The sequence below is a fragment of the Rhea americana genome, unplaced genomic scaffold, assembly GCF_003343005.1.
Source record: "Rhea americana isolate MKP2758 unplaced genomic scaffold, rheAme1 scaffold_112, whole genome shotgun sequence".
In the NCBI taxonomy this organism is placed as follows: domain Eukaryota; kingdom Metazoa; phylum Chordata; class Aves; order Rheiformes; family Rheidae; genus Rhea; species Rhea americana.
The window spans coordinates 977,494-1,003,712 of record NW_028185173.1 but is presented as its reverse complement, the minus strand read 5'-3'; the positions used below and the strand labels follow the sequence as shown (position 1 = coordinate 1,003,712).

At 36.9% G+C, this 26,219-nt stretch overlaps 1 protein-coding gene across 1 annotated transcript in view; it reads left to right on the top strand.

Annotated features, from left to right (window-relative positions):
* Positions 1 to 25,506, top strand: part of BZW2 (basic leucine zipper and W2 domains 2) — a 35,412-nt gene extending 9,906 nt beyond the window's left edge. Inside the window, exons 5-11 of the mRNA XM_085316319.1 lie at positions 5,247 to 5,382; positions 9,327 to 9,436; positions 11,335 to 11,505; positions 11,992 to 12,138; positions 15,970 to 16,108; positions 23,251 to 23,373; positions 25,055 to 25,506. Of these exons, the coding sequence (XP_085172445.1) occupies positions 5,247 to 5,382; positions 9,327 to 9,436; positions 11,335 to 11,505; positions 11,992 to 12,138; positions 15,970 to 16,108; positions 23,251 to 23,373; positions 25,055 to 25,083 (855 nt within the window). The 3' untranslated portion in view covers positions 25,084 to 25,506. The remainder of the gene's footprint in view (positions 1 to 5,246; positions 5,383 to 9,326; positions 9,437 to 11,334; positions 11,506 to 11,991; positions 12,139 to 15,969; positions 16,109 to 23,250; positions 23,374 to 25,054) is intronic.
* The last annotated feature ends 713 nt before the right edge of the window (positions 25,507 to 26,219 follow it).

The window sequence follows — 26,219 nt, the reverse complement described above, 5'->3', positions numbered from 1 at the left end:
TGCAGATCTGCGTTGGCACTTGATACATGAGTACTAAATTGGTCTTATGCTCTTACAGAATGATTTCCAATGACAAACTTTGAATTTAAGGCCATAGATAGATGCCAGAAGAGAGTCATTATCACACTGGCAGAGTTCTCAGGGGATTTGTTTGTTGTGGATTTTTGTAGATTTTGTTGTTGTTTTGTGATATTGAATTTTAAGGAAATARGAGAAATCTGGGTAGAAATATTTATATCAATGATTTTAAGTTCCTACTGACAGATATGAGTATCATCTTTCTTTCTTGTTTTTAATGGCCTGAATAAGTAATAGCATGGTGCTGTGCCATAAGTTAAAAGTGTATTTACATATTATTTAAATATTAGAGGGGAAAGTCTGGAGTGATGTCTCCACCACCTTCTGTGGCTGAATGAATTTGGCTCCTTTTTGTGCATTCTTGCTCATATAGRAAATTATTTTTGCACTTGTGACCAGAATGCCTATTAACTGAGGCTGCTTATGCAATACATCACTCTAAAGACCTAAATTTACCTCTGTCMCAATGCAGATTTAATGTTCTTGCTGTTAATTACTATAATCAGTGACACAAGAAGTGCTGACTCATAGCATTCAAGTTGCAGAGTGTGTTCAGCATATTAAGCAAACGCCATGTCAGTTCAAACTGCCTCCTCTTTTCTGTAACTTGTCTGGTTTTGAATCTTTTAAGTTTATAACAATTCACTTTGCATGCTAGTGACAGGATGAGACCATGGTCAATATAGAATAATTTGACTCTTGAGCTGAGGARCAAATGCCTTTTATTTGAAGATTAACCATACATTAGCTTGAGAAAAAGCACAAATCTGAAGTACAGTTTCAACTGGAGAATGGAGTCATGATACCTGAAATCTTTCTTAAAGCTTTTGAAGGCATGCTAGTCATGTCAACATGGAGCTCAGAGTGGGTTTTGTTCACCTGGCAGACTGCAAGATTCAACTTTATGTAGGTAATTTTTATATAGTATTCAGTAGTGCTATGATATTTTTTTCTATTTTTTTTTTAAGAGGCCCTGTGAAGAACTAGGGTTCTTCTGAATCAGATCACAGTTYGCACGAGTGATCGCACAGTTACAGATACATGTTGGTCCTAGAGTGGGAATTAATTTTGGGGTTTGCTCATGCATTGCCGCTGTAGCTCTGTGCAAATTTTAGTGTGGCTCCTGAAGACCTGGCCTTTTGGTGTGGACCGTGTGCACATTCCTTAATTAGTGTAACTGTCTGCCAGTGCTGAGATRGGAGTGGGGAGAGTCCTCTGCTATCCCATATCAGAGAACTAGAAACTAGGAAGGTGGCTGTGAAGATTTGGGCCTGTGTATAACTGGTTCTAGTTGGCATTCTCCTTCCCTTTCTCCTCCCACTGTTTTTGTTAATCTGCACTTCCAGTGGCTGTTTTCTGACCAATAAGGCTACTACTGGGTTTTTGACYATTTAATGCTTTTATCAATATGTGCGTGAGAGTAGCTGCTGGTACAAGACAGGTACATTAGCATTTCTAGTATGTGTTACTGCAAGGTTTAGTAGTTCAAATGGCAGCAAACCTAGACTGCAGTTAGAAAAACRAGAAAGTGACTCCTGCATGGTATTTCACCAGTCACTGTCCCAGCAATGGAAGAGATTTTTCTAGGAAATTCAAGAGGCAGTTTAGAGCACTGGGGGGAAATTTGCTCTTCTTGCAGAGTCATGCTAAAAAAACAAAGCAAAACCAGCAACTTTACTCTGAGGAAACAGATGGTGTCAGTGGGACTGCTCTCTAAGRAGAGATTGTCTCAAATGGCAGTGTTCATGCAAATATTTGCTTTATGTCTTCATAATTTTGTCTTTAAAGACATTATTATTGAGGCATCTTTCCCTTTTGTGCCTATTTCTGGCTTTCAGATTTTTTTCTTAAATCTCACTTCCCAAAATTGCAAAGTGTTTTTTTTATCTGAATTTTTAATTTTGTGCAAGACATTTCAATAGAAGATAAAGTGTTCAGTAAGTGCTTTTCTCACTTGCTAATTCTTAATATAGTCAGTTCAAGTTCATATCAGTGCTGCCCAGCGTAACTGCATAGACCTGTGGTAAATTTTTGCAATAATTTAAGTGAAATTCCTCATTCCAAATTTGTATTCATCTTTCTTACATATGTTTTTCTGTTCAGGTCAGTGGACRAAGCATGCAATATGAGCTGTTTGTATAGTGTATTTGCATGTTTAAGTAGATGTTTTTTAGTAGTCTAAGAGGTTTTATTCTCAGCGTTCTGTCAGATTTGTTTAACTAGTAAAGCATTCTGTATTGTTTCTGTTATCATCATAATTGTGATAAAGTACAAATAAGTATATTTTTGGTCTTAAATTTGTATAAATTACTGAGTTATATGAGAGTAACTGAAGTTCTGGGAGATGTTATGAGGTCCTTTGCTCATGTTCCTGTTTCTCTAATGAAAGAGAATCAAGCTGGGAATTACGAGGTATGAGGGTACTAACATTCTGAGATCAAATGTGGAGTAAACAGATGCTCTAAATCAGCTAAATAAAAGATAAGAATCAGGCATCAGGTATCTGTTATGTTAGCTGCCTTCTACATTGTTGACAATTCAGCACTGTCTACAGATGTGACAGACTGTCAAACACTAAAGTAACAGATCATTTCGGGTAATGAAGGTATTAAAAGATACCATACTCTCTGTATGGATAGAATTTCTTAGTTTCCACTGATAAGTTTTCCAGATTGCAAGAGAACAGACACACTGTTATTTCTGTATGATTTTAAACGTTACAGATGTACCTTTTGTTTARTCCTGTATATCCTTTATGCCCAGAACTTGTGTGACTTTAAAATAAARAGAGAAAATCTTTATGGGCAAAACCAGCATGTAACAGCACATTAGGTCTGATCTTGTGCTTATTAGGCATTTTAAACGCCCACTAAAATAGGTGGGAGTTCTTTTAGATATGCTAGAAATATAACACTGAGCTGAAATTGCACATTTTATGCCTGGAAACAGTCTATATTCATAACAAATGCAGTAATACCAGTGCTTGTCTAACAGCAGGTAAGAATCAGGTTAGAACTTTGTGGGTGATTTGGTGCTATTCTGAAATAATTTGGACATTCTGTAACCTCCTGTATAGGTTTGTATTAAGCGATGACAAAAGAAAAACTCTTAAAAAATCAGGAATAAAAATCTAAAAGAAAAACTTTGAACTGAACATCTTGTTCTTTTTGATGGTTTGTTCCTTAGTGGGTTAATTAAAGGTTTCAATTCCTCCCATCGCTGTCTTGCTGTATATTAGGCTATGTTTTGCACTGCATGAAAGTATAGAATAATGTCTCTGAATGGAAGAAATTGACACATGATATATAATGTTGTTAGAGGTATTTTTCAAAATATTAATAAAACAAGTTATGCTAGTAGCACCCACAGCACTTTAGGCAGTGGGAGACATAAAAGAGCAGCCCCTGCTACAAAGATGCTACGAAAGAGTATAGTTCAAAATCATCCTAATTAGAATTYGTTCTAAAAGACTTGCAAGAAACATGTTGCAAAGAGAAGGGAAGAACATGAGGCTGTGAACTTCATAGATATGTGATTTCAGACGTTCCAAAGCATTTGAACAAATACAAATTTCTCAACTGAACTGATAAATGTTTGGGTGTTCTTTCCCTGTTCTCTTATTGTATTAAAGTTTGCAATCTTTTTTTTCCGTTAGAATTAATATTATGTAGAAGGTAAGTTTTTCTTGTATCATCGTCATGTGCACGCAGAGCATTTCTGAACAATGCTAGCATGTTACTGCTGTTTTCCTTTGATAGGTAAAGGTGTTTGTTTCTCTTAGAATTCTTTTCACCTTGGATTGCATAACTCTCATTTTACAGCTGGAATTACTAGTATTGTTGCTTTCATGGCTCCAGTCTGACATGAATGGATACAAYACTGTTCATGGTCTAGACACTGCTGACAAAAGCCAGTATGGGTTATAGCTCAGAAATGAATCAAGAGGCTGGTCTAATGTGTTGAAATGGTCAGTGTGACCACCTTCTAATCAAAGTCTTTGTTTGTTTCTTATATAGGAGCAGAAAGAGTAGGTGTTAAGTAGGTTACCCACAAATTTATGCTGCAAAACTGAAGTTATTTCATCTTTGTTAATAGTTTCAGCTTCAGTACTYGCAGTAAAGAGCAGAAGTTATAATTTAGCTTCTTTTCTCCTGCAGATCATGTTTTCATGGAATATTATTGATAAAGCTTGCATAAAGAAAACTTGAAATACCCAGGCCTTTGACCAAATGTTTTACATTAGGTTTATATTGAAATTCTGTAAAAATGATTTCAGTCTTCTCATTAAAGGTGGCCCTTCTGTTTCTTTATCCTGCACCATTATATCACCAGCTAATTGCTACATTTGGAAATACAGCATGTCAATTGTTTCTCATCCATGTATTTAGAAATAAAAATTCTATTCATTTGCATCCCAAATTTTCTTACGTTTTCTGGTTGTGAGTCACTTTTGTATTTATTCTTTTAAGCTAAAACTGTGTTTTATAAGTATTTGACARAAATAAAAGCCAAATGATTTTTCTGTGGTTGAATCATTGAGGCCTGTGTAAACTCTAACTTAAAGGTGATGTTATATAAGCACTACAATATGAACGAAAAGATTTTTCCCCCCTCTTTGTTCGTTCACAGATAGAGAGGCATTTGTAAAACATTCTGTGTGTTTTAATAACATACATTATTCATTACTTGGATTTGTAAAATGTCACTGCATTCATAGTGAATTCAGTGGTTCAGAAGTACATTCCTACATTCCTGTCCTCACGTCTTGAGGACGTGAAAGGGCAGGCTCCTCTCAACCTGTTGAAATCAGCAAATCTGTGTTCCTCAGTAATTCGTATTAATTTCCACAGGTCTTAGGCTTTTAACAAGCACCGTTGTTTTTTGCATGTATGTGTCTGTATTTGGACAGGATAGACTTTGTCTGTAAGGCAGTAAGAGTATGGCAGAACTCCACATTTGTGTCCTTATGGAAAGTGAGGTCATAACTAACTAATGGAATAGCACTGCATGATTCAGGACAGATTTTGACATTACTGTTAATTACAGTGGAACTTGGGGGATGGGTGGGAGCGGGACACCTGTTCATTAATATTTTCTCTGCCTGTTATTGTTGCCTGTAATTCAGATGTATCTATGTTTTTTCTTTTTTTCTCTTCTCTGACCCACAGCTTCTGCTGTTTCTTAAAGCCTTTTCTGAAACAGAACAGACAAAGTTGGCAATGCTTAGTGGGATCCTGTTAGCCAATGGGACTCTTCCTGCTACAATTTTAACAAGCCTCTTCACTGACAATATAGTCAAAGAAGGTAATTTTCTTTATGGTCTTTCTTCCTTATTTTAACTTTAATAGGAGGTGTATTTTATACRACATCTTTTAAGTGTTGGAAGACTGTTCAGCATAAAGCAGTATTTTAAAGTATATACTGACAGCAAAAGCCAACATACATGACAAAATCCAACAAGAAGGCAGTCAAAGTCAGAAAATAACAACAAAAAGTACCCACATAAAAAGTGTAGGTTTTGTAGAACTTACACATTTGTGTACACACACATATAACTTAGTATCTATCTGAATTATGATGACATTGTAAGGGTGAGTAGTATAACATYGATTCCTGACATATACTTACCATTTTTCAAGAGCTGCCAGCATTTTGTGCATGTGAGTGTGAAGTGGGGCAGAACCCACTGTATACAGTGTACATATAGCCCTAGTGGATATTTCAGAAGAAAAACAAAAAAACCCAGAACCCTCTGTTTTGCCTTCATACCATTAATGATCATTGTTAATCACTGATGCCATGAACTCTCATCTACCATACAATTGGTAATTGTTCTTCCAATCTTAGGGCATGGTGCCTTTTTGTGATGAGGTTTTGTTTTTGTTTTCAATTTATAATCATCCGCTTTGAAATCTTGATTTTCCAGCTGCTTGCTTGACAGTGCCTTTTCTCTCCAGTTACTGATTACCTGGAATAATTGAAAATTCACTGCCAATGCTGTAGAGTTTTTATGAAATATATATTCTCTTTGAAAGAGCTATATATTAACTAAGTTATACTATAACTTTATAACATGTATTCTTTCGTAAGTTCTTCTACTTTCAGAAACAAAACATTCTGATTTGCAGCATGCTATTACATTTGTTTTCTAAATGCTGCAGAAGGAAAAGCCACAGCTGCAGCCTTGTTCTGTTGTCAGCCATAGCTTTCACAATGAGAATTAAACTAGGAGAAAATCCAAACAAAAGCACTAATCCGTGACTTAGGATAATGGCCTAGAATGTTTTTAACTAAAAACAAGTTTTCATTTACAGGAACACAAGAGGCATCTGAACTTGTTTTTTAAAACTGAAGTAACTTGTTATATTTTAAACTAAAGATGTAAGAATACAAGTGTTAGGTAAAAATCCTTGAAAAAAATGCCATTTGCATTGTGAACTTGTGTTTTTAGGAGCTCTAAATGTTTGTCAGAAGTTCCCTTATGCCTTTGGTTCTCAGTTTATATTTACCAAAAAYGTACTTGTGTCAGCCGTTGGGAAAAGGTTGTTCAATCAGTGTTTTTGAATAGACTTTTTTAGGGAAAAAGAATTAAACATATGATGATAAATGAAAAATAAAGACTAGATCAAGGCTTACAAAACCTAAATTGTGCAAAAATAAATGCAATGCATTTCTTTGATTTATTAAAAAAAGATGTGTGAGTAGGTGAGGTTAAATGTTTGTGAAACACAGGAAGAAACAGTTATGTGAGCTAAAGGAGTTRTTGATCAGAATGAGAATTACACCACTGGCAAAGAATTGGCTAGAAGGGAGGTTAGGGTAGACTGTGCTAATAGGAGATCCATCAAGTTTGAGAGATGTTACCAATAACTGAACTCATTTTAGGATTGCCCTTTTTCAGTGTTGTCCTTACTTTTAGTGTGAAGTGTAATGGGAAAAATGCCTTTGGAGGGTGTCTAATATCTTTCTAGAAGAGACGCAAGTGTCTCTTCTAGAAGACACTGTTGGCATCTTATCAGGTTTAAATATAACCTTATTGTCATCCATGTTCAAAACTAGAGCAAATGCAAAGAACAACTAATGGGGATAATCAATAAAATGAGTCATTAAAATCCTTTCAGCCCTATTTGCAGAAAGCAGAAAACCAAAAAAAGAACTGTTTTCAGGAAAGGACATTGGCAGTACACAAATAGAATAGAATAAGAACTGGCCAATAGTGTTTTCAAACTTCCTTATAATTTACAGCTCAAATACATGTGAAGGGTAGTGAAGCTCTGGAGCAACCTTTCTCTAATAATGGTAGTGGCACATAATCTCACTTAAAGATATAATTTGAGAAAAGATTTAGAGATAGGTTGTTGGGACAGTACTTGGTGACACAAACAGTTCCATTTAATTTTGGTAGCTATTTCAGTGATCTGAAAGAAAGCACTTTTTGTTGCTGATGTGCTTTTTTGCAATTGGTCAGCCTTTTTGCTATTTTATGTTTGCTTTCCTAAGGAAGTAGCATGTGGCCTAGCAAGCTGCTGTGTGGTTTTTACTGTTGTCTAGTAAAAGATGTGTTTCAAGCCAAACTGTGATATGTGTGCTAGCAGGCAGTGCTGAAATAAAAGTTATGATGGTGATGCAGTGGAAAGATTTTGTTTGTATTTCCACTGCCTCCCATATGAAGGCTTTATATTTTCACAGCTATTCTCACTTATTTTGCAGAACATATGGACTATRGATAGCTAGCTATAAATGCCTCTGGCATCTTTATACAGTACAACCAAACTGGAATGCATATGAACATTTTTCATATGCTGAACTATGTTTTTGTATTCAGGATTATAGGTATACATTATTATTAGGTCCCCTGTTAGTTGAAAAAGGTTTGTCACTATTGAGTAGTCGGCTCATGTTTATTTATGACTTCTACCTCATGCTGATTTTATTTGGAAGATGATATACAATATGTAAAACAAGCTATAGTACTATTTTTAGCCCTCTCTTCTATGGCATTGTGCATTTCTAGTTTCATATAGTAGAATCATAGAATTGATAAGGTTGGAAGGGACCTCTGGAGATCATCTAGTCCAACCCTCAAATGAGTGACCCATACAGCGATCAAACCCACAACCCTGGCATTATTAGCACCATGCTCTAACCAATTGAGCTAAACCTAGTACTTCTCTAAGAATCATACCTTAGCTCTACATTCTTGAAATAAGGTTGGCAAAACTGTCATAACAGTCAGGATTTCTAATGAATGTTGTTAAAGTTTACACTGMTTGGGGAATGATGTCTTCCTTTTTTTGTTTGGCGACTCGCTTAATCRATGTATCCTAGAAATAGAAAGAATGGATCCCTGTAAAGTGGCTGAGAATGACTAAGCTAGCTCCTAGTGGTCAGTCCCCTCAAGCTCCTAGAGTTTTAGGACTGTTTGGAGGTGAAACAAAAAACCATGCTGATTGGCAGTAGCACAGAATACCATTGTCATTATTGCCATCCTCAATATTACTGCAAATATTGGTATTAATGTAGTATGGAGAAGCATTGACTGGCCTCTATAGGAAAGCACTTTGACCAGGAAGAGATGCATGTCCAGCTGCGGGACAGCACTGCAGGGCCCTGCGTTTGCTACTTGTGTCTGAGTAGCAGAAGGAAAGCAGTTGTGCTACTCTAGGAAAGTGTGTTGGATGGAAAGGGATGTAGAACTTGGGGTTTTTACCTCCCTTGGTAAACCTATGACTAACTGAAGTTCTTCCCCTTGAAATAGTGTTGCATAGTCCTAGTTGCATAGTCTTACCAGCTACTAAACACCTCCTAGAAGGAAGTGGTACAGTCAGTAACCTTAAAGTTTAGTAAGTCCAGGACTTATTAAAAAGCCCTTTGAATTAGATAAGTCTTTCAGTTCTTATTCCTGACTAGTCTTTATTTCCTGCCTTCACTTTCTAACTGATTTAACTCAGAATTTTCTGTTTTGCATTTGTCACAGACTGTGAATTGCGGTGGAAGGTAAAAACAATTTCAGGAAAAGGAGAAAGGGAGGTTTGTGAATACTTGAATGTAGAGGGGTGAAACAGAAAGAGAAGGTTTTCAAACAATCTGACGTACTTTAGAAAGTTAATACCRCATTAAGGAAAATAATGTACACTTCAGCTCTACATGTTTGTTCCTGTGGTCATAAAATTTATTCTCATTCCATAYAAAATTCTTGTAACCCCGTTGAAAATTGCTGAAGCGTGTTTTTTGTTCTTTTCAAACAGGGATTGCAGCTTCTTTTGCTGTAAAGCTTTTTAAAGCATGGATGGCAGAGAAAGATGCCAATTCTGTTACCTCTGCTTTAAGAAAAGCCAACCTAGATAAAAGATTGCTAGTAAGTACTATGTATTTTAAAAAATTCTTGTCTCTCCTTGAGGAAGGGAAGAAAATAAAATTCAGATAGTTGTTTCTTGTAAGCATGTTAACTCCCTCTCAGGCTCCCTTAGCATTTTTTWAAAAATATTTTGAATAATGGCAGTATTATTATGGCTGTAGCATTGATACAGGTTCAGGAGAATTAAATATCATGGGTTTTTTTCCATTCTGTCTTTATTTTTCTGTAGTTAAATGCCTTCTGAAAGGCATTTATAAGAGGCTCAGAAATTAATTAAACTTTTATTCTCTGAGAGCTGCTAGTAAAGTACACATCACCAGCAACTGTGTGTAAAGRCTTTTATTTTTTTGAAATATTTTACCTCTGTATATATTAAATATAAAGGGTTTGTGTAATCACAGATGATCAGAATGTAGCTTTCTGATGCAAAAGTGTTAAAATAGAATAGACATAGCACAATAAGCTAAATTTTCCTACAGCAGTGGCCTTCTGGGTGGGATATATGGTCTTATGGTGATGGCAGCAGAGCTACTAGGAGCAATGCAGGAAAGCTTTCAGCCTTTTTACTTGAACCAGTGTCTTGGGATTGTAGCAATGGCCTTGAGGTATTTAATGTATGTTTGAATATGCAGTAATATGTTGAGTGCCTTTTACTCCTAGTGTCTTTCTGAAAGTCTGAGGATCAATATATCTTTCTTTTAATTCTTAAAAGRACTACTGTGATAATCCAATACAACGTGCTCTATAGCACCACCCAGAGAGTTTCACCAGTATTTTCTATTTCTGCCTTAATTTATATTTAGACAAGTCTTTCAAAAACAGAACATCCTTCTGCATCCCTTCATCTCTTCAATTCATATGATTTTTAAGAGTCCAAATGATAAACAATTTGCCACATAGCTGGGAAACTGGCTAATTATGCTGTTTGTTAGAGAGRAAAAATAAAAGCCAACTGTATCCTATTTCTATTTCAAATTTTACTGACTAAAGCTTTCAGCTGTTTACTCTCATTATGCCACTTATTAAAAAGCTATCAAGTATCAGATGATGTTGCCTAGCATAGATGCCTTGATGAAAGTTTCAGCTTGACTGAAGGACTGCAGTTTTTGTTTTACATATATATTAAAATAGGCTATCCAGACCACAGATCATTCCTTTAGACACTAAGAATTGGCTTATAAGCAAATACCATTAAATCCTTGTCAAATTGGGATATTAGTTGTAGCAATTTAAGAATCATTTTATCTTTTCTCAGTAGTTAGACTTTTCATAAATCAGATTTACAATGTCTTTGAATTAGAAGGCGTAAAGTCTCACATGCTTAAATGAGGTAAAGCTAACAGTTTACATAACAAATTTTGAGCCTTTATTACAAAAAAGTTGAGCCTTTATTACAAAAAAAAAAATTAAATTGTTCAATAGACCAAATTTTTTAGAGTAGTGATATTAAGCCAGGGTGCCAATTGTGTATTGCTGGTATTTTAAGAGGTAAATGTAGATGCAGTTGAAGGGCGTATAAATGTGGTCAGCGTGTAGTAGCTTTACCATCTGCTAGAAGACTCCTGGAATTTGGAAAAGGTATAATGCCTCCAAGAGTTGTTTTGAGTGACATCTTAACTTCACAACTATTAATAAATATATGCACTTAATGTAGARAGAGTGTTAGGTCTTTTGCATAACTGCATATTCATTTCCCCTCCTGCTTCAATGAAAKGCAACAATATGAATGAAGTGTTGACTTTTCCATTATTAATACAGACATTGACTTTTTTTTTTTTTAAGTGCAGTAACAGTTGACTCATGGAGTTCATTCTTAAAAAAAAAATAAATACACCTTCTGCTGTATTAAGTAAGAATAATTAGCTATTTATCTAACAAAGAGCATTACTATCTTTTAGGAACTATTTCCAGCCAACCGGCAGAATGTCGATCATTTTGCCAAGTATTTTACTGATGCAGGTCTAAAAGAGCTCTCRGATTTCCTTAGAGTTCAGCAGTCACTGGGGACACGTAAAGAACTTCAAAAAGAACTACAAGAACGTCTCTCTCAGGAATGCCCAATTAAAGAGGTAAAGAGTGTTTTTAAAAAAATTTTTGTTTATATAATCATRGCCAAAGACTTGAATAAACAGTAGGTAGGGAGGATCAGGTGCCTTACAGGTTTCCTGTTTGTTTTGTTTTGTTTTGTTTTTTGTTTTTTTTAAAGTTACCTTAATTTATTTGTCAGTTTACTGTGTTTTCAAAGRACTGAAACAACAAAATGCCCTTTGGATTTTCAAGTGCAGTTGATTACATTTTGTATCCCTTAGTCCTCGATGAGAATGGATTTTATTTAACTGTGTTAATTGCTGAGGTGGGTGGGAGGGAGAAAACTTGTAGCCAAGTAACAGTAGTGTTGCTAAATAAAAACATACTAAATGGTTTCTTATTCTTATTCTAATTTTGTTTCTTATTATCTCTATACTGTGGTGGTACTTGTAAATGACTGCAAATGTTTGATAAGTCAGAACTGATTGGAAATGTTGCTTAAGACAGCAGTTTATTTCCTGCTTCAGGTAGTGCTTTATGTAAAAGAAGAAATGAAAAGAAACGAGCTGCCAGAGCCAGCAGTGATTGGTCTCCTCTGGACCTGTGTAATGAATGCTGTGGAGTGGAACAAGAAGGAAGAGCTAGTTGCAGAGCAAGCCCTTAAACATCTAAAGGTGTGTGCATGGGTGAAGAAGGGAAGGGCTGCTGTTGATTAACAGAATGCATTYTACAGTCGTCAAGTTTTACATGTTTAAATCCAGAAGATTTAGAGTCTTGAGAGCTAACACTGATACCAAAGTATTGGAATATATTGCATGTRGTCTGTTCTCCTTTAGACAAAGTAATGCAAAAGTGAGGTAGTTCAGATTATTGAATACTGTAGGATTCTCTGAGGCATGCAGTACAGTGCAGAAAACTAGGTCAAAGTGAGGTGGTCATAGCCTGAGTATCTCTGCATTATGCTTTCCAGTAGTGTGGACTCTGCCTCGGCCACAATGCTAAGCAAATGTTGAGAAACAGCTCTGCTTATACCTAACTAGTAACCCTAGACATATTGCAGTGTTTTTGCCAGAGGCAAAGAAGCTTTGGGGGCATGGTGAGGCAGCATCTGTGCTGGCTTTGCATAGAGCTGGTTTGATCTTAGACAGGAAACATTTTCACACAGATTGAGCTAAGTTGACTGTGGGAGCTATTTCTCAACTAAKGAGTCGAGCTGGTTCTGCATGGAGCTGGCTTGAGAGCTTGTGTGCTGGAGGAATGGCTGCTCTCCAATCCAGGATACTCTCCTGGTGGATATTTGTGGATAAGAGAACTGAATGCATAGAAATACAGGTTGTAGTTTGCTAAGTGATGACAAATGGTTGGGCCACAGTTACACAGTTGTACAAAAGCTCTTATAACCTCAGAYAAGGAATGATACTGAGACATCAGAAGTCATTATTATGGTTGATATTTATCAGCAAAGTTTGGAAGAATTGTACATTTTAAGACATTTGAACTCAGAGCAGAGGCAGAGAGACTCTACAAATTAGTCCTCTGGTAAACTRTGAGCAAGAGAATACTTCCTCACGGCCTGTTCTGCAAAGATTGCCCAAAGATGTTCTGCACCTTATCCTTTGTGATAAATGGATTTTAAGCATGRTTAGAATTTCTTTCTTCTTCACATTGGATGCTATCCATACTTCAAGTTCCCATGTTGATTTAGCTCCTGCTGTTGCTAATCCATTCTTCTGAATTTGGTTTTCCAAGAGAGACATACGTCACACTAAAAATACAGTTGCTTGGGATCTTGCATAGCCCTTAATGATAAAAAGAAATGCAGAGTTTGAAATCTTCTCCAGCTGTAGGGACCCAAATAGCATAGAAAGAGGGGATAGTTTACAAAAAGAAAAGAAACACATGTTTTCTTGTTCCTTCAATATGATAATTGATCACATCACTTGTGCTGCATCCCTTTAGGTTTATTTTSTAGTACTGTTGACTTGAAGCCTTGTCCTTCAGTTCTCATTTACTGAAACTAGTCCGTAGTCATGTGCATAACCCCACTGAATCAAGCAAGTCATCTTGCCTTAATAAGATACACTTTTTAAGATACATCTTTATATCTACGTCCACTGCCGAAAAACAGAGGGCAAGTTTTTTATRGAGTATAAAGTACCAAGGCAGGTAATACTAGTTTAAAGGGACAAAGGGGTAACAGAGAGTCTTGATACCCGAAGTTTTGCAGTGCTATGTCAAAATTGTTTCAAAAGATGTGTTTATACGTTGTGACACCCCACTAGAGGGACATAGGGGATTCTTTTGGATTCTGGGGTTAGTTGCACTGAACTCAAGAGATCAACRTTTGTAAAGCRTGATAAAATATTAGAGCTAAGAGGTTATAACAAAGCTAACAGTTTAGCAAAGCTAAAAATGTACCAGTACTTAAAATATGTATATACACATACACCCACAAGCTATACAGTTCAATCACAGGTGCGTGATATAACGACCATTCTCACCTTCTCCTCAAGGGCCACTCCTCTGGTATAGTTTTTCCTGGATTCTCAAGGAACAAGTGCACAGTACAGTGACCACTCTTGCCCCTGCAGTATAGTTTTCCCCAGCTTCTCCTTACTGTGCTGGTGACATCAGAGGTCTCCTGACTGACGGATGGGTACTTGAGTCCACAGGCTAGCTGCCAGTGAGCCCGAGTCCGCACAAGCATTTGTGGCTGACTCTCTTTTATACCCGTTCAGAGCAATGCCAGCCCACAGTTACCCCAAGGCAACACCAGCATGCACACCAGCCACAGCCCTGCTCAGTGGGTAACAACACACCCACTAACAGGCCCTGCTGTAGGGAGTGGGTCCACAGCCCCGAGGTGTCTGTGGTGTCACTTCGCTTTTGTCTGGACCTGTCATTAATGAGGTGGTTCGAGGCACCATGATGTACCCAGGGTTTGTTAACTCTTGGGGAGCACCCTAGAGCAACCCCCTGTCCTATGGGCTGCACCACCCGGAGTCCCGTGCTTGCCTCTGGAGTGCCTGTCAACATATGTATGAGAAATGAAAGAATAATTGCTAATGTTAGCTAATTTCTAGCCATTTTCATAGKTACTTTTTTTAAAAGCTTCTTCCAAAAGTAATGATGTTTTCTGCCTCCTAACTGGCCGTTACGAYAGTTACTGTGTGATTTATTGCTGTCCTTTTCAGTAAATTAGTAGATGATAATTTTTGAAAGATTGGTCCAGAATATCTTTTGCAAGTTATACTTTGTTTTTGTCCATATTAGTAGTTTTTCTAGTGGACATGTTAAGTAAAAACCTCAGGAATTAACTCCTCATTAAAAAATAAATAAATAAATAAAGGTCCTAACATCTTAAGAATGGGTGAATCTATGCTGTTGGTTAGTATTTCATTATGACTGCATCAGACTACATTAGTCCTAGTCACAGACCAGAACTCTTGTTACATCAAGGCACTACAAATGCAGCTGAAAAACACCGAGCTGACAGTGTCACTGAACATTATGAAGAACGACCAATGCAAGAACAATGTAAATAGTAACATTAAAGTACATCTGGCCAGTGGCTCTGAAGACCAATGGTGTAATTTGTCTTCTCTTCAGCTCTGAAAAAAAACCCCTTTAATATTAGCTTAATTTTAGTTTTAAGATTGCAGTCTTAGACTCATTACAGGCTAGAGGAAAGGAAATAGGAAAGAAAGATGAATGAACATGGTAGCTTTTCAGAAATGGGTGCGTGAATTAAGGTCTCTCATTTTCTTTTGAAGGGCTTTAATATAAAAGATAAATAAAACGGTAGCTGCTCCTAAAAAATAAAAGCTTCTTTTTGTTAAGCTTTTTCTCTCGTATTGAAAACACTTAAAATTAAAACTTACGCTAACATCCTGGAAAAGACAGTGAAGTGTACTGCTATTGTCTTGTCAGAATATCATTAGCATTTAATATCATACTTTGAAAATATGTTTCTATATCAAAGGAAAGGTCGTCATGAAAGTTTCAGAGTGATAATGAGAAAAAAATAATGACATTTGATCATGGTTAACCTGGAATAATTTAATTTTATTTTGTTGCTTTGAGACTTCTGAAAGCCTTGCGAAACTGGAGATTTGTATTTTCAGGATCTTCATCCTTGGATTTCTTAGATAGGAAACATGAAGAAAGCATTATTCCTGAGACAATAGCATGTTCTCTTGCGAAATGTACAAGCAGCAGTACTCCAACACATGAACTTTATAAATTCATTTTACAAAATGTGGTATCTAAATGTAGTGCTAGAATTTAATTCACAGCACGCTGTACATCTCACAAAAGCTTATAGATCTTTATGCATGTGCATTATATGTATTTAGGCAAATGCACTGGCAAGTAAGTTCTAGGTTTCAGTGAAACTATCTTTCAGGGATGAAATTTATGCTACCATACATTAGAAAAGTTTTTATTGTTGTTGTATTTCCAGTATATTGACAGGTATTTTGCTTTTTACCCTGTCCCTCTTTCAGCAATATGCCCCTCTGCTTGCTGTCTTCAGCACTCAAGGCCAGTCGGAGTTAATCCTTCTCCAGAAGGTTCAGGAATACTGTTACGACAACATCCACTTCATGAAAGCCTTTCAGAAAATAGTGGTACTCTTTTATAAAGGTAAGACTCTATATTCAGTGTTGTATGCTGTACATGAACATCATACCTAGCATTAACTTGCACATATTATACTAAGTTATTAAGCATGTATTACAGACAAGGCTAAACTCATGGTCTGCTAGAACAGTTAACTAGCAGGAGATTCCTTGAATGGCCCCCTTGTAGGCCTTGTAGAATCACAAATGATTCTCCAGAGGCATAGTTACTCTCTGTGCCAACCACTTACCTCTGGTATAATAGGAAACAGAATTTTTCTGTGTATTGCATATGGGAAAGGCTATGGTGAAACTGAAGTCTGAAGTGCTTTACAAAGGTACTTTATGTACCATGTGCCACCATGAAAAGTCAAAACAAACCCTTTTTTTTTTTTTTTTTTTTTTTTTTTTTTTTTTTTTTGGAGTCAAGAAGCATGAGCAGGATCCCAGCAACATCTGCTGTTTAAGTACAGTTTAGCCCTAGTATAAAACTAAGACTAGGAAGATTTTTTTATAAATTCGTGATGTCCTGAGGCAGAAGGAGAAGAACTTGATTTTAAGGAGTATTAAAAGTGGAAACCTTCCTGGGGGGAAGTTGTTTGTGATTTTCTTGTTATTCTTCCCTGGCAGAATGAAGCTTTTTCCTTCTCAAAGATGCTCTTCTTTTTCTGTTGAAGTGGATGGTACTTCTTGTTTTGCCCTTAATAGAAGAAAGACTAGGTCACAGGCTTTTTTTCCTTTCCCTTTTCTTTTTTCATGTCAGTTTCCTGCAGATACCATAATTTGAGGGATTTCATTTTTATTGTGAAGCTGACTTCTTAGCAAGTTTATTCAGATTGGGTTGTCATAGAGACTAATAGTCTTGCACTCTGTGTGACGAGTGGGTGCCAACCAGTTTGTTCTGACATTCATTCTATAAATAGTTGAAGGAGAAAGAGCAGCAGGAGTAGAAACCCAGCACTGATCCCTTTTCACACAGTTGTGTCCAAGTACACTTTCAAAGCAAGCAGGTTCAGACTGTTAGGACAGTTGCATGGCTTCAGAAGGTAGAACTAAATGAGTCAGATTTATTTCCATCCTTATTGGGTCAATATGGGGCCTCAAGGATTAAATGAAAAACCAATAAACCTTGTTGTCCGTCTGCCCTCAAATTCTAAAATTTGAAAAACTGTTAATGACTGAGGAAAACCTTGAAACTGCAACCTGCAGCAAGCACTTTATTACATTTTCTTTAGAGAAGAAAATTCACTTTGGACATGCTGAGTGAGCACTGTAACACTCATACAAAATTATTCCTGTTTTAACCATAGTTTACAGTTTGATTGCACAGCCATTACATTTTGAATAAGATTCTCTTCAAAGTTTTTGTGAAGTCATTACTGCATTAGTCTGCAAGAGCAACCTTGACATTCTAGAGCATTTAAAAAAACCAAAAAGAATCACTAAAGTGTATGTTAAACTTAATCGGCTGCTCCAAAAACCCAGTTCCAACCTACTCTACTCACCTAACATGCCCTTATTATGACTCTGAAGATATACTTGCGGGAAGATTTGTTAGGAAGGATGAGAAGATTTTAGCACTACAGGTGCCACAACATTATTTAAGATTCCTATAACATCTAGAAGAGTGTTTAGATCTACTGTATGGAATCTATGTATCCTGGAATTGTTGTACAGTGAGTTCAGTATGTCCAGAATGTAAATTATTCATGCTGCATGTGCCTGTATTTCTGTCTAGGATATCTTGGGCAGAAATAGGCGTGCTGAAGCACCTGCTTCTGTATCATATGATGCAGTCATGCGCCAGCACAGCTGCCACCCGTTCATTCTCCCATTTAAACTGAAGCTGAATCTGTCCTGTTTAGCAAACACACTGCTGCCTGCTAGCAATTACTAGCCTGCCTTTGCAACCACTAGGCATAAGACCCTTCTTAGTGCTGGACTCAGTAAATCATAAGCTCCATTTATTTAAAGCAGCTTTGGAGTCTGACAGCACCCATGAGCCAAGGACATGCTACTGGATTAACCAGGAAAGGCTTTGGGAGCATTTGTCCTCCTATTTCTCCTACATATTATCATGCTTTAACTGTTCATGGCTTTGGCTTTTCCAAAGTTGTGAGGAGGATTCCAGTCTGAACTGGGGACTGAGCACTGCCTGGGCCTGCCTCTGCTTCATTTCAATGCTTATGGATCTTCCTTTCCCCTTCTCTCTGGTTTGCACCTACTACTAGCAACAAGCCACCAAGTCCTTTTGGATACTTAGGCTCTCGTAAGCAATGAAACTGTAATAAAGCATATATTCTATTTCCTAATAGTCAAGGACAACAACCCCCCAAAGCTATTACTGGCTGGGTGGCTAGTGAGGGAAGCCCTTCTTTCCCCTTTCTGTAACGTTTCAATTGTAAGCTCCATAGGTTTTGGAAAGGTTTCCGAGTACCCAATGAACTTTTTCTAGTAGTGATTAAAGGCATCTGGAGTATCTGTGGATGGGCAAAGATATTAATGTAGCTTTCTACCAGCATGCATGTGAATATTTTGATGCTTATTACTCATTACGAAGGAGTATTTCCTGGGTATTAAGATAGTCATCGATGATGATGGGCATCAAGTGCCACCTAAGCTTTGATAAATTTAGTTGTATGACTACTCTCTTGTGGATGTATCTAGCATCTTACATTTAAATCCTCCCTGTTTCCATCATGAACTTTCCTGGTAATTGCCTGGAAATACCTGAACATATTAGCATCTGAAAGGTCTGAAAGTCTGTTTTTTTTTCTTCTGAAATCTGTCCTATCTCTAAACAAGCAGGAATATCCATTCTTTCTCCAACCAAAGCCTAAGCTCTTTTTTCATAGATGGTAGGTATAATCCACAAAAGCAGTTCTATAGCTTCTACAAGCTACAAGCTTGTTGGCTTTATTACATCTTTTGCTCCTGGTATGGTAGAGAAAAAGCTGCCCAGTTCTACGCTGATCTTTGGCTATGACATTGCTTTCTGATTACTGCAGAAAGCCAGTAAAAGTGTAATCAACATTTAAGACTCTCTTAAAGAGAACAGCAACAGGATCAGAAATATATGGCAATAAGTTGTAGATCACTTCTGCAAAATAACCCATGATCTGTGCAATATGTTTTCTGGCTATTTTTTGACTTTTCCTGAGAACCTGTGTGTAGGTTCTGTTCGAGTTTGTTGTCAACAGAGCTACATAGCTTTTTCTAAGCGTCTAGAACTTACTGGTTGGTCGTAACTTTATTGAGTGAGGTGGGGGGGGGCTTTTACTTGCATCTAGCTCTTAGGTGTTTTTTAAAAAGTACCAATAATAAAAGACCTAAAACCTTCATGTCTAATGAGAAGAAATAGACTATACAGGATTTACAAAGCCTGACCCAATACCAAGCTAAATTCACTAAGTTTTCTATTTTCACCTAAAAAAATTCTCTTTTTATTCAATATATTAGTAATTGTGTAGAAGAGCACCAGTCTTTGATATTACCTTACAAACTGCTAGAACTATACTTCATAAAAAAAAAAAAGTAGCTACCAACTTCATGTTGACCATACATTCTTAAAGATAATTGTAGAATAAGAAAATTACAGCAATTTCCTGACTGACATCTGCTGAGTTTTTCTGGCTGTACATGAGTTGTAAGATATATGTTGTTTTTTAATGCATTCCAGGTTGCCCTGCATTTCTTAATTGCACACAATGTACAATGTGTGTAAAATAAGCATAGTTATTATTGGATTACATGCTGTATAACACATTCACTTGCAATGTCTCCTTTCTTTTTGCTTGTGTCCAATGTGGAGATTTCAGGTGTGAAATCTTGGCACTGTTGAAGTCAGTAGCCATTTCTTTCATGAGGATCAGGATTTTTCACTCTTTGGACAGCAAACACCCTTAGCAGCCACAATACCCTCTATACCATTACATTAGAATTCAAGTCAACATTTATGAAGTACTGAAAGAATAAGAAGTACCTAAATTTGCTACAGCATAATTAGGTCTCAGAGAAACTATTGTGCGATCTTGTAACCAAAAGACGCGAACTGTCTTCTCAAATGAATGCACTATGAATCCTGCACTTACAAGAAGCAGGAGTTTTTCAGCTCCATTTGACAAACAGGTTTGGGGTTTTTTTTGATGGAACACAACTTTCTGTAAATAATTTTCATTATTCAATTACCCTGTTTTAATAGAGGATGCAAACTTTTCCCTACAGAAAAGTTGAACCAGAAAGATGCGTTCTGCCGTAACTATGCTGTGGGTAGCGTTCCTTGCATTATGAGAGCTCTTGCCTAAGGCTGTGTCCTCCCAGCAGAGTTAGTTGCAGTAGAGTTGAGTTGAATTAAGCTGATTGATTGACTGCATTAGCAGCTCACAGGGAGTGTGTTGCCCTTTACCACTGATAGCTATGCAGTTCAAGTTAAAAGCAGAAATTCATTCAAACTGAGGGATTTAGTACAGAGACCTAAACTTCAAGTAGCATTTAAGTTCACCCCCCAGTAAAGACCATGGGCTTTTCAGAGTCCCTGCTTTGGAATGTCTCCCTTTGAGGACAGATGAGGAGACACTTGAGGATCTGTCAGTGGGTGGTTTGAGTGGCAGTTGGCTGCACCTGCAGGAAAATGAGCTCCCTCTTCGGCTGACAGCACCTGGAACTGCAGTGCAAATGATGTGTGTACACCCACAAACCACAATGTTCAGCTTCAGCACTTTAAACATATCTATAATCAAGTTTAATAAGAAATAACTATATATATAAAATGAATCATTCTCTTCCGCCTCCTCCCCTTGCCACTCTGTTCCCATTGCTTCAAAGCAACCTAAGGGTATGATTAACTGCACCCTATCCTGCTTGATTGCTTAATTGAGCATCTCTGTCCTGACAGGAGAATATCATGTCTTGTGAGCACTGGAGGCTTAAATGTATTACAAATAATATTACTTAAAAATGAGAGTTGCAGCTGTCCTTTTCGTAGTTGAATGCATTTTTATTTTTCCCTCTGCTGGTGTAGAGGGCTTATTGCTATGAAGTTATATACAGGYGAATTTCTCATCCACTTAACCTGAGGATGTTTAATCTTCCTGGCATATAGTGGGATTGCATGCTTCTATGTCAGTTTTAGTCATGTTTTTTTGTCCCACCCACCCCCACCTTGGCATCCTGGATTTAGACCATATACAGCTGTTATAATGCTGCCCCATTAACAGGGGCTCTACTTTTGCAACAAACTCATTGAGCTGATAGGCTGCAAATCAAGAGTACAGGCTTAAATCCTTTTTCTCTCAGATTGAGGTATGTGTCTGCCTGTAGGCCCTCGCTTTTATAATACCCTAAATATGGATTTTAATGCAGCAAATTGCTTCAGCAGTTTCTTCCATATATGTTTTTAAATGTCTGCAACACCCAATGGGTAGCTTTTTTTTTTTTTTTTTTTTTTTTTTTTTTTTTTTTTTTTTTTTTTTTTTTTCTGGAGTTCAGACGTGTGCTCTTCAGATCACAATCTGTGTCATAGCTTCAGTAATTCTGAGGTGTAGTAATGTGAACTTTCAGGATTCTGGTGTGAGTCTTTTCTGTAGTGAAGCTTTTTATACAAAGGGGTTAAATTCCAATTTTATGTCAGTCCATGTGAAATATTTTTGAAGCTTGCTAAATGAAAATCCTGATGTGCTAAATGCTGTAATGTCTGTGAGATGTTGCTAAAGATTGTCGACAAGTAGTTAATGCAAAATGTTTGGAAGCTCTTTCTTTGCTCCAATGTTTCTGTTACTTTTCAAGTTCAGTATTGTGGGTTGTGATTTGAGAAAGACAGTTCTATGTGTCCCTTGCACAATTCTCTAAGCGCTATTTATCTGTATGGGAAGAAGCACACAGGCAGCGCAGTCCTATTTTCTGTTTTTAACTTTTTGTCATTTGCAGCAAACTGTAGAAGAGGTTTTATTTGGAAAAAGTGTCTGAGAGTCAAGGTAACTTCCAATCAGTGGTTCACTAAATTCCAAATTTCTGGAGAGACTTTCTCTATTCAGTCACCATTGGATATCTTGGGATAGTTTTGATTAAATTCACCCCCACCTCTGGTTACTTCTATCTGTTTATCTATCTGAAATGTGTCTGGTCCCAGTCTCATTCCCATTGGATTGRACGCTTTCATTTCATTTATTTCAACTGGCCTTCTTTCTTTCACTGCTGCATCTGCTCTAGCCTTTAAGGTGAAGCAGAAGGTGATTGTGGTCTTTAAAGAGGTCAGGCTGGCACTTCAACAGGTAGACGCCAAATGGCTGAGACCACACCAAGGAGTTCAAGGAAGCACTTGATGTAAATCTTTTTTTTCTTTCTTTCTTTCTTTTTTTTTTYTTCCTTCCCCCCCCCCCCTTGCAGTGCAAGGGAAGGTAGTTTGTTTAAATAATATGCCCAAAAAAGTGGAAATCTTAAAATGTAGGAAGCTGGTTTCAGTCTTTTAATGGAACAAATAAAGTTTGATTTTTAGTTTTCACCTTCTGTGTAACCACCAAAATGCCATTGTGGATCCTAGATTTTTTTGTCCACAACTGCCTATTATTGAGATACATGGCTTAGCTAGATCTCAGCAGGTTTTGTCCCTGAGGCTAGAGATCTGTTGCTAGACCTAAATTGGTGTCGCTTGGAAACATTAAGTGTCCTCACTGTTTRCTAGGATTTCTTATTCTGAATCTTACTCATCCTTACATTCCCTAACAGTTATTTTGTTCTTGATATTCAACAAAAAATGTCAGCTGCAGTATCTATCTGAGTGGTTCCCTGAGGATGGACTTAATACCTATTAGCTAAAAACAATATAAAACCTTTAGGGAGACAAGATGTCAAAAAATCCCTACCTATCTTTTAACCTTATATGCAGYGTATTTAAAGCAAATGAATAGAGAATTATCCTTTACAGAAGCACAGTATTTGATGCTTTATTTTAAGCCTAACATATTACACATTGGTCATATCCCAAATACACCTCAGATGTTTTCAGTTAAACCCTAATATTGTTGATACAAAGCTTGTTCCACTGTGATTGTATTAGTATATTTTCTGCTGCTTAAAAAAAAAAATACAGAACCTTTCTTTTCCCTATGTTCAAAATCTTCTAACTTATAAAATATACTGACTTTTTACAAACACTGATCTGTGTTTCAGCTGATGTTCTGAGTGAAGAAGCTATCCTGAAGTGGTATAAAGAAGCGCATGTTGCTAAAGGCAAAAGTGTTTTTCTTGACCAGATGAAGAAATTTGTGGAGTGGCTGCAAAATGCTGAAGAAGGTATGGATTCATTTAAACAAAGAAATATGTATGGTCACCTCTTGGCAAATCAAATCTGTTTTTCAAATATTAGCTGTCCTAGGCATATGAACTATATAGTCTCAGAATAGAAAATAGCAGGCAGTGACTGCTCCAAATTGCCTACAGCCATGTCCAGATCTAACACTTGCTGCTTTTTAATGCTGCTGGTATCCTTATAAACTCCTGAAATCATCAGTTTTCACTTGTCTTTTAAGCTTCTGCTGGGAGGATCTTTGGGTATACATCTACATAGCTAAATGATAGTGCAGGTGTTGCATGAGCTACCTCACTGTATTGCACTGATGACAGTGGGAGGTGCGCTGGTGTTGGTAGAAACTACCAATAGCAGTTTTCTGTAGTCATGTATTTTCTGCTATTGTTATCTGTACCGACTACATGAACATAGCATCACCATGCCAGTGCCAATACAGCTGCCATTGCTTTTAGCTGAATGGCTAGGCTAGGACACGCAATCTGCATTTGCTGCTGCAAAACAGGCTACTGGGGAGGGGGATTCTTCAGTCCCTAATTTTGTTTTTCTCATGCTCTGCATAGGAAGATATTTCTTTGTACTGAACAAATAGATTTTCTTTTTTTCTTGAAAAGGAATTCCGCATCAAGTGGGAAGATCAATTTCTGCATAATAGACAGGGATATAATTATTAATGTTAATTTACATCCATGTAATGTAACTAATTGTAGAMTCTTAGAGGGAATATGTAATGCTGAGAAGCAGATAAGACTTTGCAGCAGTTCACATATACAGGTAGCAGTATAAAAGTGGTAGCTCCTTTCACACGCTCTTTAGAGTAGCAACAGTCTTGGTCTGATTAAGCTTTTTTTCCTGTTTTAGTCTTCTGCTTATGCCTTTCTGTTTCTCCTTTGTATTTTTCCCCTTTCCTACATGTCCTCCCTCCCACATGTCCATAATTACAAAGTTTAGCACTGGCAGAGACCAAGTGTTGCTAAAAACATGCAGAACATGTTTGTTCTACAAATGTTTGTTTGAAAAATCTGATCTAACATGTAATATTCATTGACAACAAGCCCTTTCCTGTCAGGTGAATGGAAGGACAGAAATGCAATATAATGCAAAATAGCTTGAAATGACAGTTTATGTTCCTATTTCTAATATTCTTTTATTTTACTCTATACAAATCCTAAGAAATTTTTGTTAGTGCAGATTTCATGCCCGCTGTAGAGTGAAAAACCACAGATGGCTTTTGAGATAGGCTGAACTGAATGATGATGATATTTTCAGAGCAAATAGTTAAGAACATACTACTWCTTCAATGGAGACTAGAAGAACAAGCAAATAATGCTGACTGCTTGTTAAACTTAAAGTGAGCTCAGATATGCATCGGTTGATCCWGTAGATTAGGACCAGAATAATTCATAGTGATCTGGGTTTGTTCTAGTAACAGATCTCTAAATTCAGATCTCCACAGTGGAGTGTAACAGAGCAGATCTTAGTTTTCTGATRCTATGTGTTTCTTTCTGGCCTGTTCTGTTTAATTTGTCAACCTTCCCTAGGAGATGTTAGGTGTAAAGAAAACTTTTAACTTGAATTACGGTAGGATGTCTCTTGCCATTTTATAGAATTACCCACATCACTGTCCTTTTGCAACCTATCTGAAGTATTTTACTTTTTCTTTTCTAGAGTCGGAGTCTGAAGGGGAGGAGAACTAAGTTCTACAAAGCACAGTCTCAGCCTAGGTTAATGCCAAATGCGCTTGGGAATGCCGTACTGTTCAAGCAAAGAGGCTTTACTTCAGTGTCATACAGAAAACTATAGGCTAGGCTTTCATTTTGTTTAGAAGAATAAAGGTTTTTAATGGAGCCCTGAGGCATTAGATTCTTTACTTGGGACTCTACCTCTGGCTCATTGTACACTAATTTAGGCAAAGACATTCATTAAGGAGCCATATAGGAAAGGTGAAATGAAATACTTATGGACTCCTTTTTATTAACAGTCTTTTTCAGGTACTATGGTATATGAACACTCCAGTTTCTGTTTATAGACTGTTTGGTCTGTGTTTGTAGCTCAATATTGGCTTGTGTATGTGATTTGACACCACCACATTTTTTTGAATAAATGGCTTTTATATCTTAGTTTTGTAGTGTTAGTGTGTATGTCTTACAAATGTGCCACTAMGAATTTACAATTCTTAAAGTGAAAATTATGCAAGAATGTCATTAGACTTTTTGGTTTTGTACTTCATATATTCATAAAATTCCCATTCCTGGTGAATTGGGATCACTGTCTAATCTTTATTATCTTGCCTTCTATATCATTGTGGATGGATTATTCAGTTTATTAGTTCAAAGAAAATGTAGAGGAACAAGTCTGCAGAGTTCCAGTTTTGCATGTGCAAAATTTATGCAAATAGTAAATAATATGCTATCTTGGGTTCATACTACCCGTGGGTATTGGCAATGCCATTCTCATTTTAGAAATATTAGCTTCAAAACATGCATGAGTAAAGTCATAACACGTGAAAAATRGAATTCATTGATACTAATGTGACATTATAGGTCACAGCAAAATATTTGACCAAAATACAGAAATGAATATATGAACTTCTCAAGCTGGWTTCTACTTTCTTTAATATTCCCTGTGCCTTGATGTGATGTCATTTATAATTCCGGTGCCTGGGACCTGTCAAGGATGTCGTATAAATAGAGCCTATGTGCAGCTTTGTTGTACGTGCATGTAGCCCTCRGAACACAAGTTCAGAACTGGAGCTCTGACACTGTGTGAATACTCAGCCAACACTCAGGATCAGAGTTCCTGGCATCCTGCGCTGTGGAGGGTCCTGAAGTGC